The sequence below is a fragment of the Pteropus vampyrus genome, unplaced genomic scaffold, assembly GCF_000151845.1.
Source record: "Pteropus vampyrus isolate Shadow unplaced genomic scaffold, Pvam_2.0 Scaffold10, whole genome shotgun sequence".
NCBI classification, from domain to species: Eukaryota; Metazoa; Chordata; class Mammalia; order Chiroptera; family Pteropodidae; genus Pteropus; species Pteropus vampyrus.
Window position 1 is genome coordinate 2,624,572 of NW_011888791.1, and position 18,884 is coordinate 2,643,455.

General features: G+C 36.2%; 2 protein-coding genes across 9 annotated transcripts in view; one reads left to right on the forward strand and one right to left on the reverse strand.

The window, feature by feature from the left end:
• The window catches only part of LRRC49 (leucine rich repeat containing 49), a 131,209-nt gene extending 130,647 nt beyond the window's left edge, over nucleotides 1-562 (reverse strand). For 2 of the 8 annotated variants that reach the window (XM_023521925.1, XM_011375813.2), the window contains exon 1: nucleotides 69-375. In XM_023521925.1, the coding sequence (XP_023377693.1) occupies nucleotides 69-116 (48 nt within the window). In that variant the 5' untranslated portion in view covers nucleotides 117-375. Of the gene's footprint in view, nucleotides 1-68 lie in introns of all 8 variants that reach the window. The other 6 variants (XM_023521931.1, XM_011375822.2, XM_011375842.2 and 3 more) reach the window with 5 other exon arrangements.
• A 16-nt stretch (nucleotides 563-578) lies between these two features.
• Nucleotides 579-13,220, forward strand: THAP10 (THAP domain containing 10). The gene is given in 3 exon segments (XM_011375799.2): nucleotides 579-1,111; nucleotides 11,662-11,809; nucleotides 11,919-13,220. Coding segments are annotated over 3 exon segments (771 nt in total). The 5' UTR covers nucleotides 579-682; the 3' UTR covers nucleotides 12,113-13,220.
• Nucleotides 13,221-18,884: the final 5,664 nt, after the last annotated feature.

An 18,884-nucleotide genomic window follows, 5' to 3' on the forward strand; every position in this document is an offset into this window, starting at 1 on the left:
AGACAAAGACGCCAGACGAAAAGGACGATACGAATGGAAAGAAAGGGAAAGTAGGAGACTCAACCTACGTTGTTCGTAGCCCGGCCAGAAACAGAGCGGTATTTTCCGGGAATCATGGCAGGAGACAGTCCAGGATCTGTTAGATCGGCCTTAGAAGTGACGATACAGCAAAGATTCAGAGAGACCGAAAGGGGTCATCTCCCAGGCAACCCGCTCAGGGGTTACTATGGAAACAATCATTTCCGGTCTGGTCCTCTCCCAAATCTCCGGGCCGACACAGTCATTAAAGCATCTGGTTATGTTTGTGGGGGCCCAGTGTGTCAGCCCTTCCTTGTTCGATTTTCCTGGCCTCATAAAAACAGTGGAAGAAGAGGGAGAATGAGACTGGAAAGAGGCTGGCCACTTCAGTAGCTATGACAACCACCACTTCCGGTCCGTGCCTCTTTACGGCCCACCTCAGCTCTGCCCGCGCGAAATTTGTATCTGCCTGTAGCCAACTGCTCTTGAGGGAGGGCTGCGGAGTAGAGGAGGAAGATATCCTAGAGCTGGGAACCCTCACATTTAGGGCCTCAGTTCCGCACTTCCGGTGGCCGGAGGTAGAGGGAGGAAACGGGCCCGAGGCGGCGTCGACTGCCGCGCGCAAGACAGAAGATCCTGCTCCCCGGCTCCAAAGGCCACCACTATGCCGGCCTGCTGCGTGGCCGCCCACTGCGGCAACACCACCAAGTCCAAGAAGTCTCTGTTCCGCTTCCCCAAGGACCAGACCGTGCGGCTGCTGTGGGACCGCTTCGTGCGGGGTCGCCGCGCCGACTGGTACGGGGGCAATGACCGCTCGGTCATCTACTCTGACCACTTCGCTCCGGCCTGTTTTGACGTCTCTTCGGTGATTCAGAAGAACCTGCGCTTCTCCCAGCGCCTGAGTCTCGTGGCAGGCGCCGTGCCCACCCTGCTTCGTATGTGTTCCCCAGCACCTACGACGGAAGAGGAGGGAGACCAAGCGGGCGACCCTGAAAAGCGAGGGAAGCCGCAGGCAGTCAGGCATTCAGAGGCCGTCCCGCGTCCGGAGTCCTATGCACTCCTCCGAGCCAGGAAGATGGCTGCAGCTTCATAGGTAAAAGGACACCCAGGAGCCCACCGAGGGTGGTGAAGGACCTTCGGACTGTGGCTGGGTTCTCCACTTAGTGTCTCCTTGGGAAAGTCACCTCACCTCGAAGGTTTTCCTTGTGTCTTACCTGTAAAATTAGGTGTGTACTTTAAAGGATCTCCAAGATCCTATTTAGCATTAACACCTATGTACTCCTCCCCCGAAAACGCAAACAAGCACTCACTGTTGTCCTTCAAGTTGTAAAGTCGCCGGCACTTCCGTGTCAGAATTTTTAAATAGGAAGTTTTAGTTGAACAAATGTCAAGGAATTGGGTGCTTTAAACTTTTTGCATAACATACTACACAAGCTTGAGGAAATGTCAATGATATATGTCAAATGGTGAGGGGAGGGGGTTGGAGAGCTACTGTTGAAGATGGTGCCTGCTGTTAAACAATCCCTTCCCACTCCTAAACCCTTTTGACTCTTACTAGCTACCTTTAAATTAAACGATCCTAGTAAGATGAATTTAACCCTTCTTGCCTTCATCTGCCTACTTTCTTTATCCTTATAAGTATTGATTACACTTATTTTGCATCTGGTCACTACTTTTTCTTTCCCACTTCCCATCTTAAAGATTTCCTAGCCTTCTTTGAGATAATGAAAGGTCAGCCCTATCACTGTTACATAGATTAGGTTATGACACTTAATTGGATTTAAAAAGTATTCATTTCTACAAATGAGAACACCAAAAAGTGCCCCGTATGTCAGATGGGTACTAGACTTATCTGAGTGATCACTTCATAAGTTATATAAATGTCTAGTCACTATGTTGTACACCTGGAACTAATATGTCAACTGTAATAAAAAAAAATTTTTTTAAGTTTTAGGTGACCTGTAACTGACATTTTGGCTTTGAATATATAAAAATATTCATAGAACTTTAGAGCTGAAGAAAACCTGAGTGTGCATCTAGTCCAAACTCACAATTTATGAATAAGGAAGCCATTCCAGGAGACTGATAATTTCCTTGCTCTAGATCTGATTACCAGACCAAAACTATGCAGTACCAACCTGCTTTAAACATTGGGGTGGTTGCTTAAGACCCTTTAATGTCATCTTGCAATTACTAGGATAAAGAACAAAATTATTAACACAATCTGTAAGTACCTGCGTGCTTTCTGTCCTCACCTACCACACCTGTTCTATCCAAGGCCACTGTTGCTCACTGTGCACCAGTCTCGCTGACCTTTTCGTTGTTTCATGCAATACCCTGGAATTATGCCACTCCCGTTCCCCATCATCATCATTACTTAAGTCTTTTTATGTAAAAACCAGCTCAAACATCCTTCCCCTTTGATCCCCTAATTATGTCCTCTCATTCTTCATATATGTCATATAGCACATATACTTCAGTAGCACTCATCACAGTTGTCATGAAATAATTATGTAGTTTGCTTAATGTTCGTTCCGCACATTAGAATGTAAGCTCCATGAGAGCAGGGATCATATCTGATTTGTTCATTATTGTATTCTCAGTAGCTAGAACAATATTTTGCAAATATAAGGAATTCAGTAAATATTTGTGGAATGATTATGTGACTATAAGAACATTTTTGTGTGCTATAATAGAATTTTCAATTCTCTGCCAGTTTCCCTTCCCACCAAGCTATATGCCACTCAAGACATCTGTCCTTTCCTTGAACCACGTGTCTACCATCCCTACCTACCCACCCTTTACCCAAGCACATGTATGTACATCTATATGTAAATATATAGTAAAAGATAAACATGTGTCACACACCTTTACACCATTTTTTCCCTCATAATAATACCACCTAATCAAAATTGTGGTGAAGAAAAGTCAATCTAATGTAACAACCAAAGATTTTATAATACAACAAAAGCTAACTTGAGAAGTCCAGAAGAGATATCAGATCTGTTTTCCAATTAGTAAGTATATCCAGCCAACATTTCTAATAATCCATATTACATTAATATACTTGTGGAGTTATGTATGAATTTTAATAGTAGTTTAACAGTATATAAGGTAAAAATAAAAGGTCTATTTAGAGTTGATAGTAATAAATTTTTGGCCTGGTCTGGATTGAGAACCTCAATAACATTGCGAAGAAAGTTTGCTTGTGCCTCAACAGGCTCCTAACTCTACTTGCTCTTTTCCTTTCCATTTCTAGGACCAACTGACTAAAAGTCAAATTTCCAGTCATTCTACATGTATCGGGCTATTGCAAACCATTCTGGGTGCCTTGTGCTATATGTAGATAAATATAAGCACGAATGTCCCTATCTTTAGGGAGCTTGAGGAAAGATTATTGGCCACCTCCAAGGAAGAAAGCACGTTCCGAGGAGCACTGTACAGTGTCTGATATTTTGCTTCACAAAGCAATGATTATTGTTTTTCCTTAACTGTTAAATCTGCATCCTTGTTTTTTTTTATTCAACTACATCTTTTAAACTTTAATTGAAATACAGCATATATACAAGAAAGTGCACAAATCTTAAGTTATTAAATTATCACATACTGAACCTGTATAACCACTACCTAGGTCAAAGAAATAGAACATTACTAGCAACCCAGGAGTTCCTATATTACCGCAGCCCCAACCCCTCCCAATTCCTCAGAGGAACCAAGTTTGCTTTTTTTTTGAACTTCATATGAATAGAATCATACTGTAGCATTTCTTGTGTCTGGCATCTTCATTCAACATATTTGTGAGATTCAACCATTCTGTTACATATAGCAGTAATTTGTTTTTCATCATTACAAAGCAGTCCATTGTATGAACATACTAACAGTTTTAAATCTGTAGTACATTTGAGTTGTTATCAGTTGGGGGCTATTATAAGTAATGTTGCTATATACAATCTTCTACATGTACTTTTCATATGCCTACACATTTCTGATGGTTATTTACCTAGAACTACTGGTACATAGTATTATATTAAACTTTGTAAATAATACCAAGTAGTTTTCTAAAATACTTGTACCAATGTACACTCTACCAGTAGCATATGAGAGTTTATATTGTTCCACATACTTGTCTGCACTTGGATGGTCAGTCTTTTACATTTAAGTTCTTTTGCAGGGTGTGTGGTGGTGGTTTACTTTGCAGTCTCATTTTGTAAATTAAATTAGTAAGAAAACACCTTTCCAAATGTTAATTGAATATTTGGATAGCCTCTTTGATGATATACCCATTTTTCTGTTGGATTGTCTTTTTCTTGTTGATTTAAAGTTCTTAAATTCTGCTACAAGTCTTTTGTCAGTTAAATATGTTTTAATATCTTCTCCCACTGTGGCTTGCTTCTTTAGTCTTATAAGTGTCTTCTGATATACTGTACTTTTTCATTTCAATGTAGGCCAACTTACCAATCTTTTTCTGTATGCTTAATGCTTAAAGCATTCTATATTGTTTATAAACTTACCGCTTTTACTTTTTACATTAAGATCCACAGCTCATTCAGAATTGATTTTTGTGAATGTGAGGTAGAGTTTCATTTTTCCCCATGTAGAATCAGTATCTTTCATTGGAAAGACTAGCATTTCCTTATTGCCCTGCAGTGTCAACTTTGTCATAAATCAAGTTTCTATATATGCATAAGTCTGTTTCCACATTTTTTGATAATCAATGCATATATATTTGAATAGGTCATGCATACACATTATACAAAGTAAAATTGACACAAAGAATATCAAGTGAAAAATACTTTTTGTCAAATATGTGGTAACAGAAATAAATCTAACTATGGGAGGTGAACATACAGTGTAAATATATATATGCCTTATTGTTAAAGTGTATAGCTGAAACTTATTGGATTTTGTCAACCAATGTCATCATAAAAAAATAAATAGAAAAGAAAACAAATATTTAAAATAAATAATAAATAAATATCTTTCCTACCCTTTTGCCCTAGCCTTGCCCTCTCCCAGCTCCAACCAAGGCCTCTCCCTAGAGATAATCACTCATTAATTAATATGTTTTTAAACAGTATTTTGGTATTTTGCCTATTTCATTTAGTAAGGAATAATGGTATATGCCAGATTTACAGATAAAATAAGTATAATAAAATAATTCCATTTTTGGCAGAAATATGTTTCTAAGTTAGCACTATTGAGGGTTGGGGAGATTCTCTTCTCTTTTTCTGTAACAAATATGAAGCCCCTAAAGCACTAGGTAACTCAAAAACAGCATATACTATAGAAACCCGGGTCTTAATGCCTTCGACATGTTTCCTGTGTCACGGTCCTTCCCTCTCCTATCTAGCTTGACCTGGAGAATCCTGGTATTCTTACATGTGGGACATGTTTCTTAGGCTCCCCATTTTGGCTGCCTCCTTGTAACTGTTTCTATGTGTTAGATAAGACTCCTAAGTCTCCCAGTCTCAGCAGAGTGGCTTTATGAAGTAGGTAGTCTGTGAGGCCCAGTGGCACAATCTTCCCTGGTCATCTGAGCAAAGTGCTCAAGGTGTGTCCCTTGTGTGGGTTGTGGGTGCCCTCCTGTTATAGTTGAGCCTTGGTTGTTGTTTGCATATTGATGGGAGGGATTTACCTTTGGGCTGATTAGTTGTGAGGATTGACTGGTGAAGGGCTGACCCTACAGAACAAGATTCACTTTAGGAGAGCTCTGGTGCATGCCCAGTCTGCCCTTTGGGTGTGTCCTCCTCAGATACTACCCTGGGTGGTGCTGTGGCTCTGGTCCAAGCAGAAAACTGGGTGTGCCCACCCAGAGGCTTCCTGGGAGGGGTCCAGCTGGAGGCCAAGTTCAGCTGCAGCCTGTGCATTTCTGGGGCCACTTAGTAAGAGTCGCCACGCAATCCGCAGATGGCTGCCACTCGAGGCTTATAGGTGCCTCGAGAGGCCAAGCCCAGAACCAAGGTAGCTTCTGCTGGTGCAGAACTTGGGGCAATAAGAGGTGCAGGGCACATTGAGGCCAGCTGCTGCTTCTTTGGGTTTTGTGAGCCTTTGAGAGGTTTTAAGAAAGTCCACTACATGAGCCAAGACAAGCCATTTGTATGGAATAAACTGCTGGAGGCAGTTCAGGTGGGACCGCAAGTTGGGAGAGGCAGAGTCTCAGGTAATTACCTGTGTTATCCAGGTTGATAAAGACTCAGATACGGCGCGGCGCGGCCTGCATCTACACACTGGAAATGGGGAGGGCTCAACAAAGGAACAATGGATACTGCCAATACTTCTGTCTGAGAGAAAGCCAACCTTCCAGCCCTCGCCCTGAAGCCTGACAACTCAGTATCTCCCCATAAGTTCCTGGCACTCTTTGAGCAGCTGCTCCAGTGCTGGAGCTCAGAATGAGTGAGTCCATCAGCGAGTAAGTCCACATACGGACCCTTTAAGAGGAACGCCTGCAACTCCTGCAGCCCTAGGTCTCACTCAGCCACAATCTCCACTGATTTTTCAAAGCCAGATGTTGTGGGGACTTCTCTTCCCAGCACTGGAACCCTAGGCTGGGAACCTAGTGTGGGGCTGGAGCCCCTCAGTCCTCAGTGAGGGGAGAGGGCTCTGCAGTCAAGATAACCCTAATGAATTTCAACCGCCACACATGGCTGTAGGACCTGGCTGTTTCATAGCTCCCTCACTCCTACCAGTCCCAAGGTGACCTCCTGTGTATGTCCCCAGTTGTAGGATTTCTGTTCAGCCAGACCTCAGGTGTCTCTCAGTGATGGCTGCTCTGTAGTTTTGTGATACTTGAAAAACTGCGGAGAGGACTAGTCAAGATGGTATAGAAGGTAGGTGCTGTGTACACGAGAGGAAGCGTACACAGCATCTACCTTCTATACCATCTTGACCAGTCCTCTCCATAGTTTTTATTTTGTTCCATTTATCTATTTGCCTGTCTTCACACCATTATCACAGTGCCTTAATTACTGTGGCTTACATTAAGAATCAATAATAATTCTTAACCTTGTTCATCTTCATGGATATCTTGGCTATTTTGAGCCCTTTAAATTTCTAGGTATATTTTAAAATTAATTCATCAATTTCCACAAATTATCTACTGGAAATTTGATTGGGACCGCATCATATTTATAAGCAAATTGGAGAGAAAGGACATATTGACTATATTGATTCTTCCAATATAGTGTATCCCACCATTTATTTCTGTTTTTATATTTCTCTTAAAAACATTTTATGGCATTCTACATGGAGGTCTTTAGATTTATTTTTGTTGTTGTTTTTGCTACTATTATTAGTATTATTTAAATTTTATTTTCTATAAATATATGTAGATAAATTGATTTTTGTTGACCTTGTATCTAGAAATCTTGTTAAACTCATTTATTATTATAATAATTTGCAGATTCTTTTGGATTTTCTACATGTATAAAAATCTGCAAATAGTTTTTGATGTTTGTGCTTTTATTTCTTATTCTTCCTGTTGCACTAGAAACTCCAGTACAGTTTGGGGAACAGAAGAGGTGATGGAGACCCCTTCTCATTCCTATTTTCAGAGAGAAAGACTTTATTTAATATGTCACGATTTGATAAGATTTTTCTATAGTTTCTTTTTGTAGCTACTCTTTATAATAAAGAAATGTTCCCTATTTTTTGCTTTTGCTACAGATTTAAATCATAAGTGATGTTGAATTTTATCAAATGCTTTTTCTGAAGCTATTTATGATCATATATTTTGTTTATTATTCTCTTAATGTGGTGAATTATATTGTCTGGTTTTGAAATATAGAATCAAACTTGCATGGCTGAAATAAACCCAATTTGGTCAAGGTGTATTATTCTTTTAATATATTGCTTAATTTGATTTGCTAAAATTTTGTGCAGGATTTTTCCATTTGTGTTCATAAGCAAAATTAGTCTATACATTTTCTTTCTTGAAATGCCTTCCTCATGTTTACAGCCATAACACTCTGAACATGCCCAATCTTGTCTGAAATGCCTTTCTCAGGTTTTAGTATCAAGATTATGCTGACCAGTCTGGAGTTGTTCCGTCTTTTATCATTCTCTGGAAAAGTTTCTATAAATTGGCATTATATATTCACTAATAAATTTAGTATTAATATTTGTTTGAATTCACTGATAATGATACTTAGTCCTAGAGATTTCCTCGTGGTAAGATTTTAAATGATGGATTCAATTTCTTTAATAGTTATAGGGTTATTCAGAGTTTTGTTTTGTTTTGTTTTGTTTTGTTTTACATCCATGTTGATAAACTGTATTTGTCTAAACATTTGTCAGTTTAATCTAAATTTTCAAATATATTGACAAAGTTGTTCATGATAATCTTTTATCTTTTAAAATTCTGCATGATCTGTAGTAATTTTTGCTTTTTTATTCTGTTTTTTCCTGTGATCTGCTTCACCAGATGTTTATCAATTTTTATTAATCTTTGCAAAAAATGAACTTTGCCTTGTTGATCTCTCTGGTATATTTTTCTTTTTCATTTATATTATTTATTATTTCCTTCCATATACTTATTTTTTTCAGCTTCAATTTTTTTAATTAATAGGTTAGATTTATACATTACTGAGATAAATGATTAACATAGACCTTTTCATATCTGTTTTTTCATTATTAATCAGACTTGTTAAAAAATGAAAACTTCATTTAACACTCACATATCCATATACATTCAGATGTGGTATTTCACACAAAGAATATGTTAAGGATAACTAACTTGCTTATGTGAAGACAAAATATTGAATTACCAAATATTTCCAACTTTGCCTAACTGCTTACATTTTTAAAAAATACAGAATATTTTAAAAATTATTTTCAAGCTATTTTCTTAGAATAGTGTTAGGTTCACTGCAAATTTGAAGGAAAAGTAGAGAGATTTCTTATATACCACCTGCTCTCACAACTGTGGAGCCTCCCCCATTAGCAGCATCCCCCACCAGAGTGGTACAGTTGTTACTACTGATGAACCTACATTGACACATCATTGTCACCCAAAGTCCTGAGTTTACATTACAGTTCACTCTTGGTCCCTCTACTTTTTAAATCTTTATTTGCTGTTCTTCCTTAAATTCTTGAGGAGTTAAATTAGATCATCAATGTTCAGAATTTTTATAGTGAATGGCAGATGAGGCAACTAAGTTTCACATGCTTATTTCCCAAATGTAGAATTCAGGTGGGTGGTATTATTAGAGGCAAAAAAAAAAAAAAAAAAAAAAGCTCCTGAAATGGGGACATATTAGAAATATTTTATGTAATATTTTTGTATGATGTTAATTCTAATCTAAATTAGTCAAGACTAAATAATATTTCTATACTATTATGTGCATTTAAGACCATAAATTCCCTTCTAAGCGGGCATTAACCAAATCTTACAAGTTTTAGATATATAAAATATCCTCTAATTTCCACGGGAATTTTATCTTTTGTTCATGGGTTATTTAGAAGTATATTTTAAATTTTCCAAACATACATCCATTTTGTAGTTATATTTTTGTTATAGATTTCGAGGTCAATTACACTGTGTACAGAGACTATACAATATGTGGATTTAATCTCTGAAATTTATTGAACCTTTTATTAGGCCTAACATATGTTGGTTTTTATAAATGTTCCATATGCACTTGAAATATATTTGTGTTCTTGCAGTTGGGTACGATGTTCCATACATCTATTAAACATGTTTAAATTTCCTATATCTTTATGGAATTTTTGTCTACTTATTGTATTAGTTACTGAGAGAAGTATGTTAAGAATCATCCACTATGATTTTGAATTTATATATTTAGTCTAACAATTCTAATAATTTTGTGTTATATATTTTGAAGCTATGTTAGTTATATAGTACTGATATAGCAGTACCAGCTTTCTCTAGCTTAGTATTGGCATAGTACATATTTTTATATCTTTTTACTTTCAATCTTTTGTACCCATAGGGTTTAGGCATTACTCTGTCTTAAGTTGCCCCTTCGAAGAGAATGAATCTTTATTCCTTTGGCTGCCCCTAAGTTTTTCTCTTTGGTTTCCAGCTTTATTGTAATGTGCATAGATATGGTTTCCTTTGTTTTTATTTTGATAAATACAAATGATGCTTTTGTAAAACAAGTCTTAATGCCTTCTACTCATTTTGGTAAATTCTCAGATGTTATGTGTTCAAATATTGCTCCTCTCTCTTCCTGTGGCACTACAATTAACATTATATGTTTTACTTTTTCACTCATGTTTTAGTTGATTAATACATACCTGGAAATTCTGCTTCTTAACTTTTTAATATAAAGAAATAATGAGATATGCACACAAAAGATTTATGTTTAAAGATTTCCAATAATGTGGTTTTAATAAATTACAGTATATCTGTACAGCAGATTGTTTGCAGCCATAAATTATGATGTAGAATATTTAATAATATAGAAACATGATATATTAAAGGGGAAATAGATTATAAAATATGATCCCAATTTTTAAAAAAATGCATAGAAAAAGACAAAAAGTATATCAAAATATAAAGTTATTATCTCTGGATGATAAGATTTTGACTAATTTTTAGAGGTTTCTTGTTTATTTTTTGCTTCTCTGTATGATGTAATTTTCTCAGTGATAAAATGTATTATAAAGGGAACAAAAATTATTTTTAAAAGTCTCATTAAATTACTAAAACTCCACTTTATCAGGCATATATCTATTTTGTAAAGGAATATATACTTATTCTAGACTTTATAATGCTTGGCTTAGACGTAGATGTAGCCAGTGGAATCAGGCATAATTTTATAAACACAAATAAAGATAAGACAAAATTTTAGGTCTTCAGCAATATCAAATGTAATTATTCATGTTACAAAGGGACTCTTCACAAAAGTTTCTTCACAATGTTTCTTCAATGTGGGTATAAATAGCCTGCATTACAGTAATCAAAGATGCCCACTAAAATATTTTTTCAGAAGTCTGAAGGCAGTTGCTACTACCAGTACCATAGGTAAAATTGCAAAGAACTATAATTTTGTTATCATTTCTCTATTGCTTCTTATTTTTTCTTCCCACAGACCCTCTTATATTTTTCAGATATCTTTTCTTAGCCTCTTCCACATAATTTCTAAGTACTCAGTCTTATGTTACTTTCTAAGTATTTGAATCTCTTTTTCTATTTCTTACTTCCCCCACAAATCAAAATTTCATTTCATGTTGTAATTTTTCTCAGGAAAGCATTAAAACACTAAAGCCAATCATATTATCTTATTAAGTATTTCTCTGTAAGGTATAAAGGACTGATTATTTGGTTTTCTAGAATAACGCTACTGCTATGATATCTAATAATTTACTACTAGTAGTATTACCTCTACCAACTGTTGTTTTGGGGAAAAAATAATGGGTTGTAAGCCAAGAGCTTAATGGCTTATAGATTTCTACTTGGCCAGAATGCTTAGCAATTTCTGACTTAAAAATAGTGAGGAACAGTATGGCAGAATCCTTAAGAACTTGAACTGTAGAGCATTTCCTGAGTTCAAAGTCCAGCCTTCCTAATGTGACCTTGAAAAGTATTATCTATGCTCTTTTACTGCTTGTAACTTTTGAAAGATAGAACCATATAAGGTAGGCTTACCTTTGATATAATTCTCCTGTGATTTATATTTTTAGATTACATGTGAAAATGAAGTTATACAAACACAAGTCCATGCTGATAGTCGATCTAATGATGTCACTTCAGTACCTACTCACTGTAAAGAAGGCCCAGTGCATAAAAGTGCACAAATTTCTCTGAAAAGGCCCCCTCACTGTAGTGTGGGTATGTTTTGACTCTTCAATGAATTGATCAATTGAATTGATCTTTGTATATGAAAGATATATGAAAAGCTAAGTCTAATTCATAGGTAATTGTATTTTTTCTCTTTCAGGTATTCAGGCCAAAGTGAAAGTGTTTGGGAAACAGCTGTGTAATGCAGCTACTCAGACTGATGAATTATGGTCTAGAACTTCTGTTTTTGACATTTGCTCCAGTGACTCAGAAACAGATTCAGACTGGGATATCAAGAGTGAACAGAGTGAATTGTCTTATGTAGCTGTGCAAGTGAAAGAAGAGACCTATTAAAAGCACACCAAACGATTTGATGTGCTATAGGTTTTCAAATCTTGGCTCACATAATTATCTCTTTGCTCTTGCAAATCTTTCACTTTAAGATAATTTGACAGTTGAGTATCAACAAAATTTGTTTAGCTCTAAGGCAAAATTTTACCTGACTGCCAAGATAATGAAAATAATCCTGCCTACAACTCTCGCCCCTTCCTTTCACCTTTTTTTTTTTTTTTAATCTTTTTGGTGGAAATCAGGCTATAAAATAAAATCGCAATAGCAACATTCCCAGAAGAAGATTAAGCTTTGAATATTTAAGCTTAGTTCAGAAGCAACACTCAAATAGGTCTTATTTGACATTCATGAGTTAGAATGTCATTCTTCTAAATAATTTGAAGATAAAGAGCAATAATAGTGAGCACAACTAAGTCTGATACTATTAAATGATTTGGGTAAAGCCAGGACATTTACCCTTGATTATTGTCTATTTTATTTATTTATTAGTTTGTCCATTTATAATACTATTAGATCTATGGATCATCCCTATGAGCATTTCTAGTGAAGTAATGGCTTTTATAGAAAATGTTCGAGGGGAATCAATTTAAATATAGTTTCATATACTTAGATTACCTTGTTAATGAAATCTATTTGCATCAGTTCCTATTACAACAAATTAGCTTGATTAATTTAGATTGAAATTGTTAACATGCAAAAAAAGTATTATATTTCTAATATTTTTATATCCCCATTTTAAGAATTAGGTTTTCCTCTATCAGTACCACTCTACTGAATTCTACATTTGGGAAATAAGCATGTGAAACTCAGTTGACCCATCTGCTCTTCACCAGGAAACTTTCTATGGCAATTTTTACCATGAAGTAATTTGTAAAAATGGTTTCTGAGAAACTTATAATTATAACTGTGGTCTTCTATGGAAAATAATAAAAATAAATGTCCATTTTACACCTCACATGTCTTGTTAGTTCTGCATGGTTGGAAGAACCTGCATGCATTTTATCCTCAAAGGTTTAAATAATACGCCAAAGTGATTTCCTTCCAAAGCTAATTTCATGTCTGACTTCATTTTAATACAAATAATAATAAAATAAACAAAATATTAATAGAAGTTGTGAGCCTGGACAATGATTGTGTAAACACATAGCATTATTATTAATGCTGCTTTGGCTTGAATTTAAGTTGACTGTTTAATGTTTTGAGAGAGCATCATGTTTTAAAATTAAGATGTAAATCTTCTGAAGCTAAATATTATCAGTAGCTACTTGTTCCTTGAGATTTGAAGCAGCCTATCTCCTTAATGCAAACCATAATGAATGTTACATGCCCCCTCATCCCCAAATTTTACTGCCATGAGTTTACTTCATTTCTACATGTTATACACTTTAACAGCCCTAACAGCACTTTATTGATTGATTGATTGATTGATTAATTTTTTTACTATTCAGTTAGGTTTTTTCCCCTCTTACCAATTGAGAATACATAGTTTGTTGATTCATATGATTTTATAATGTATTGTGTAATATTTCACTGTTGTAAAGTAAAACAAAACACTGGCTTTATTTTAAATATAGGATACTTATAGTTTATATAGTACTGTTTATGCATAATATATTGTTATCTTAATTTATTTTACCACCAGACGAGTTTAATGGGGGAAAAGTTAGATTTACCTCAATACCTCTTATATCATTCTTCATTTGTTTATTCAACAAAAACTTATTAAACATAGTTTGTGCCAGGCAAACTATTCTAGACACTAAGGATACATTGGCAAACAAGGTATACAAAGATCCTGCCCTCTTGGCTCTTATCTTTTAGTGGGGAGCCAGACAATGAGCTCAAGGAAATGAATGAATAATTTCAGATAGTGACTAGTACTAGTACTAGAAGAAAGTAAAGCAGAATAAGATGTTAGAACATAATTGAGGTGGGAGAGAGGGTTTGCTCTTTAAGGTTAATCAGAAAAGGCCTCTCGGAGGAGACAATATATGATGAGAGAACTGAATGATCAGAAGGAGCAACCATGTAACTATCTGAGGGAAGGGCATTCCAAATAACAGGAACAGCAAGTGCTCTGGTATTTAAGGAAGGGTAAGAAGCTAGGATATCTGAAGATAATGAACTAGGAAGAGAATGATAAGAGATGAGATTGGAGCCGTGTACAGGACCAGACCGTGTAAAGCAGCGGTCCCCAACCTTTCTGACACCAGGGACTGTTGCTCTTAGGAGAATCTAATGCCTGTTGATCTGAGGTGTAGCTGAGGCAGTGTTGCTAGCACTGGAGAGTGGCTGCAAATACAGATGAAGCCTCTCTCACTCACCCACCACTCACCTCCTGCTGTGGGGCTCTGTTCCTAATGGGCCACGGACCAGTACCAGTCTGAGGCCTGGGGGTTGGAGACCCCTGGTGTAAGGCATTTGAGGTCACAATCAAGAATTTTAGTTTATTCTATGTTTAAATTCTATTTTAAATATTCTATGGATGGTTTATCTAGCAGTATTTATTTTTTATACTTAAACTTAATTTTAAACTTAATTGGATACACAAGTAAAAACCATTGGGGTTTAGGTGAGAGAAGAGAGACATGTCAAGAGTGTGTGAATGTAAAGTTTGTTCCATTAAAAATATTCTTCTATGGGAATTCTGGAGAGCTGATGGTGGTGAGGGCGTCATTTTTTTTTTTTTTTAATTTCCTAAATTTCCCCAAGAAAACAGAACAGTTCCTATTCTTTTAGTGATGAGGAAGCTTGTGTCAAATTAACCCTCCCATGGTTAACATGTATAAATTTTGGGAAAAATATACGAAACAACTTTGAGAGATCTTGGGGCATCAGAAGCAGGTAGAAATAGAGAATCAACCTTGAGAGAGGTGAACTGCAGTGGACGAGATATACTTTATGCATTTTTCTACCTGAGTGTACTCTCCATTCCATGCTGTGAAGGGCAGCAGAAAGCTGTAGTTTTACTGGCCCGAGGAGTCAGAGGTGAAAAATTAAGGGCTATTAGAGTGAAAAATGATGGGGCAAATCATGGAAAAGTGGAAACCACTCGGGAGAGAGACCAAAAGCTGCTTATGAATTCTACCTAAATTTTTGACTAATCACTGAACTACACATGTATTGCGTGGAGAGACCTAAAGGGGCCCAGTAGAAAGCAGCAGTTGGAAGCTTTAGTTTAGCTGCTACCCATCTTAGTAGAAACCAGATTTGGAGTTTGAGTCCATCCAAATTAACTGGCTGTTAGAACAAAATCTATCATGCTTTGGAAGAAGGTAGCAGAATTCATCTTCCAAAATGTCCAGTATAAAATTAAAAAATATTAGTCATGTGGAGAAATTAGAAAGTGTGATCCATAATCAAGACAAAAAAGAATCAGTAAAAACCAACCCCAAGATGACCAGAAGCTGGAATTAGCAGGCAAGAACTTTAAAGGAGCTATTATAAATATGTTCAAAGAGGAAAATATAGCAATAATGAATAAAGAGGTAGGGAATCAGCATAGAAGAGGAAACTAAAAAAAGAAGCAAAATGGAAATTCTAGAGCTGAAAAGAGACAGGCTATCAAAACTAATACAAGAAGAAACAGAAAATCTGAATAGCTCTGTATCTATTAAAGAAATTGAATTTGTAATTATCCTTTCACAAAGAAAATTCTAGGCCCGGATGACTTCACTTAAAAATTCTATCAAACACACAAGAAAAAAAATGCATGTTACACAGCTCTCAAGAGAAAAGGACTAGGGAACACTTTTCATTTCATGTTATGTGTTAAGCATTACCTTATTACCAAAACTAGCCAAAGACTGAAGAAGAGAAATTACAAACCAATATCCTTTGTGAACATAGATGCAAATATCCTTAACAAACTATTAGCAAACATATCCTGCAATATATTAGAAGAACAATACATCATGTCCAAATATAGTTTAGCTTAGTAATGCAAGGTTGGCTTCAAATTAAAAAATCAGTCAATGCAATTCGCATCAAAAGAATAGGGGAGACAACTCCTATGATCATCTTATTAGATTTAAAACAGTTGACAAAAATCAACATCTATTTATGATAAAAATTTTCAGCAAAGTAGGAATAGAAGGAACTTACTTTCTCAACCTAATAAATTGCAGCCATGAATAAATTGCCAATTATAGAATAGCTGATGTTCAAGGGCTGAAAGCTTTACACCCAAGATAGGAACAAGAAAAGGACTCCATTCTTCAACACTTCTATTCAACATTGTACTGGAGATCCTAATTAATGCAATAAAGACCATAATTCATAGAAGTTTAAAAGAAAGATAAACTGTCATTTTTTTATAGACGACATGATTGTGTACACAGAAATGCCTATAGATTCTACAGAAAAACTACTAGAACCAATAAGGGAATATAGTAAAGTCAATATACAAAAATCAACTGTATTTTTATATATTAGCAGTGAACCATTGGAAAGTAAAATAAAAATTCAATACCATTTTCGATACAAAAATGCAAAAGATTTAGAATAACCTAGTGTTGGAGAGAGAGAGAGCAATTAGAACTCATACATGGCTGACAGGAATGTAAAATGTTATAACCACTTTGGAAAACAGTTTGGCAAACTTTCACAAAGGTAAGATACCTATATCGTTCAACCAAGCAATTCCCCTCCAAGAGAAATTAAAATAGATGTCCACACAAAGACTTTTGCACAAATGTTCATAAGAACCAAAACCTGAAAACAACCCATATGTTCATCGACACACGAATGAATGTGCAAATAAATTGTATATCCAAAAAAAAGTGTATTCAAACAATGCAATTCTCTTAGCAATAAAATAGAACAAATTTATACAGAACAACATGGATGAATTTTGAAAACGTGTCGAGTGAAAAAATCCTGACTCAAATACGAGTACATACTCCATATTTCTATTTATATGAAATTCTAGAAAAGAGAAAATTTATCTATAGTGACAGAAAGAAAATCAGTGATTGCCCAGGACTAGGTCAGGGAAACGCTACACACAAAGGGGCAGAAGGAAATGTTTGCGGTTGACAGGAATGTTTTACATCCGAAGTGATGATGGTTACATTGGTGCATACAGTTGTAGTTGTATGTAAATTATATGTTTATACAATTGACTAAAGAAAGGGGCAATATATGCTAATTGCTGAATGACTAGTACAAGCGATAAATCCTGTAGTTTTTTAAAGGTAGGCTTCACTGCAGAGGCAAAATTGTAATGACTCTTTAATGAGAGATAGGATATAGATATGCTATGCTAAAAAAAAAGGAGCTGAAGGCAAAGAAAAAGCCAACACAGTCATGAATGCAGAAAGAGTAGAGAGTGAGAGGGCTAGAGGGATAGTGGTATCACTGGATTAAAGGCAGAGCTCTAAAACAAGAGTTGTGGGAGATTCAGATGGAGAGGGAAGAAAAAGCTAGAGGCAGAATGTTGTCAGAACAGTCTTTATTCTTTGGACACTAATGACCTTTTGAGATTTTTGAGCAGGAAAGCATGTTAGGCAAATGAATCTGGAGTAATGTGCAGGGAGAATTGGAAAGGAGAGAATTATTAGGTTTAAGATGGCAGACTCTTGCTTGACAAGAGTCCTGGTTTGACAAGATATAAGATTGAGCTTCAGTGCGGAAAGGTAAACAATGAAGGAGATATTGAGGAGGAAGAATTGACTGGACACGATTAATTTCGAAAATAGATTTGTGAACAAGGAAAAAGTACACGGTGATTGAGTTTTCAAGCCTGGGTAACTAAAAATGACAGTACAGTAGAAATAAGAAGGAGCCAATTTGGAGAGAAAGATACTGATTTCATTTTTAGGAGTCAATTGTCTGAGGAACTTACTCTGACCCTACCCTTGCCTCTCTCTCAAGACTGGATGAAATGTCACTGCGTATAACAAAGCATGTCACGCTTAGCCCATCATAGCATTTATCATCTTGCGTTATAAGTGACTGTTTACCAATCTACTCTACTAGCCTCTGTGAAACTTGAAAGCGAGGACTATCTTTCACTAGTATTCCCATGTGCCATGCACAGTTCTAAGGGTCTCCGGGTTTTGCATATGTGTTTGGCACATAGTAAGTGCTTGTAAGTATTTGCTAAATACATACTAAATTTTGAGTTTGAGAAGACAATGCAACAGGAAAGCAGATGAATTTCTCGGGCAATTAGAGTGGTGAGGCATGGAGATGTAGCTGGGAGGCATTTACGTAAAAGTGGCAGATGAAACCATGATGATATGGAATCCCTAAGGGAGTGCTCATAAATATCTGGTGACACGTTAGGTCTACATTACTTACCTGGCAACATTGCTACAAAATGAGAAGCAAGAGAGACCAAGAAAAGGAGTACAAGCATGTATATCCATTAATCAAATTAGCAAATTCTGAAATTCAGGAATTGGCTCTTCAGATAATTGGCAAAAACAAAACAAAACAAACAAACAAAAAAACTGTCTGGCATTCAATGCTTGCATCATCTCTTTCTGTACCAAGAATAATGAAGCAACGACATTTGGAAAAATGGGAGAAAAAATTCTAGAAAGATGGCAGCAGCCTTGATGCATGTTTTTGGTTTGTTCCCTTCACCATGGCTAAATCCAGTTCCCACCACTTATTAGCTACATGAGCTTAGGCAAGTTACTTCATCTCTCTGGGCCTAAGTCTTCTCATCCGAAAAAGTGGTATTTTAGTGCCTACATCATACTCTTGTTGAGAGGATCAAGTGGGGTACCATGTGCAGAACTCTCAGAACAGTGCCTGGCACATGATA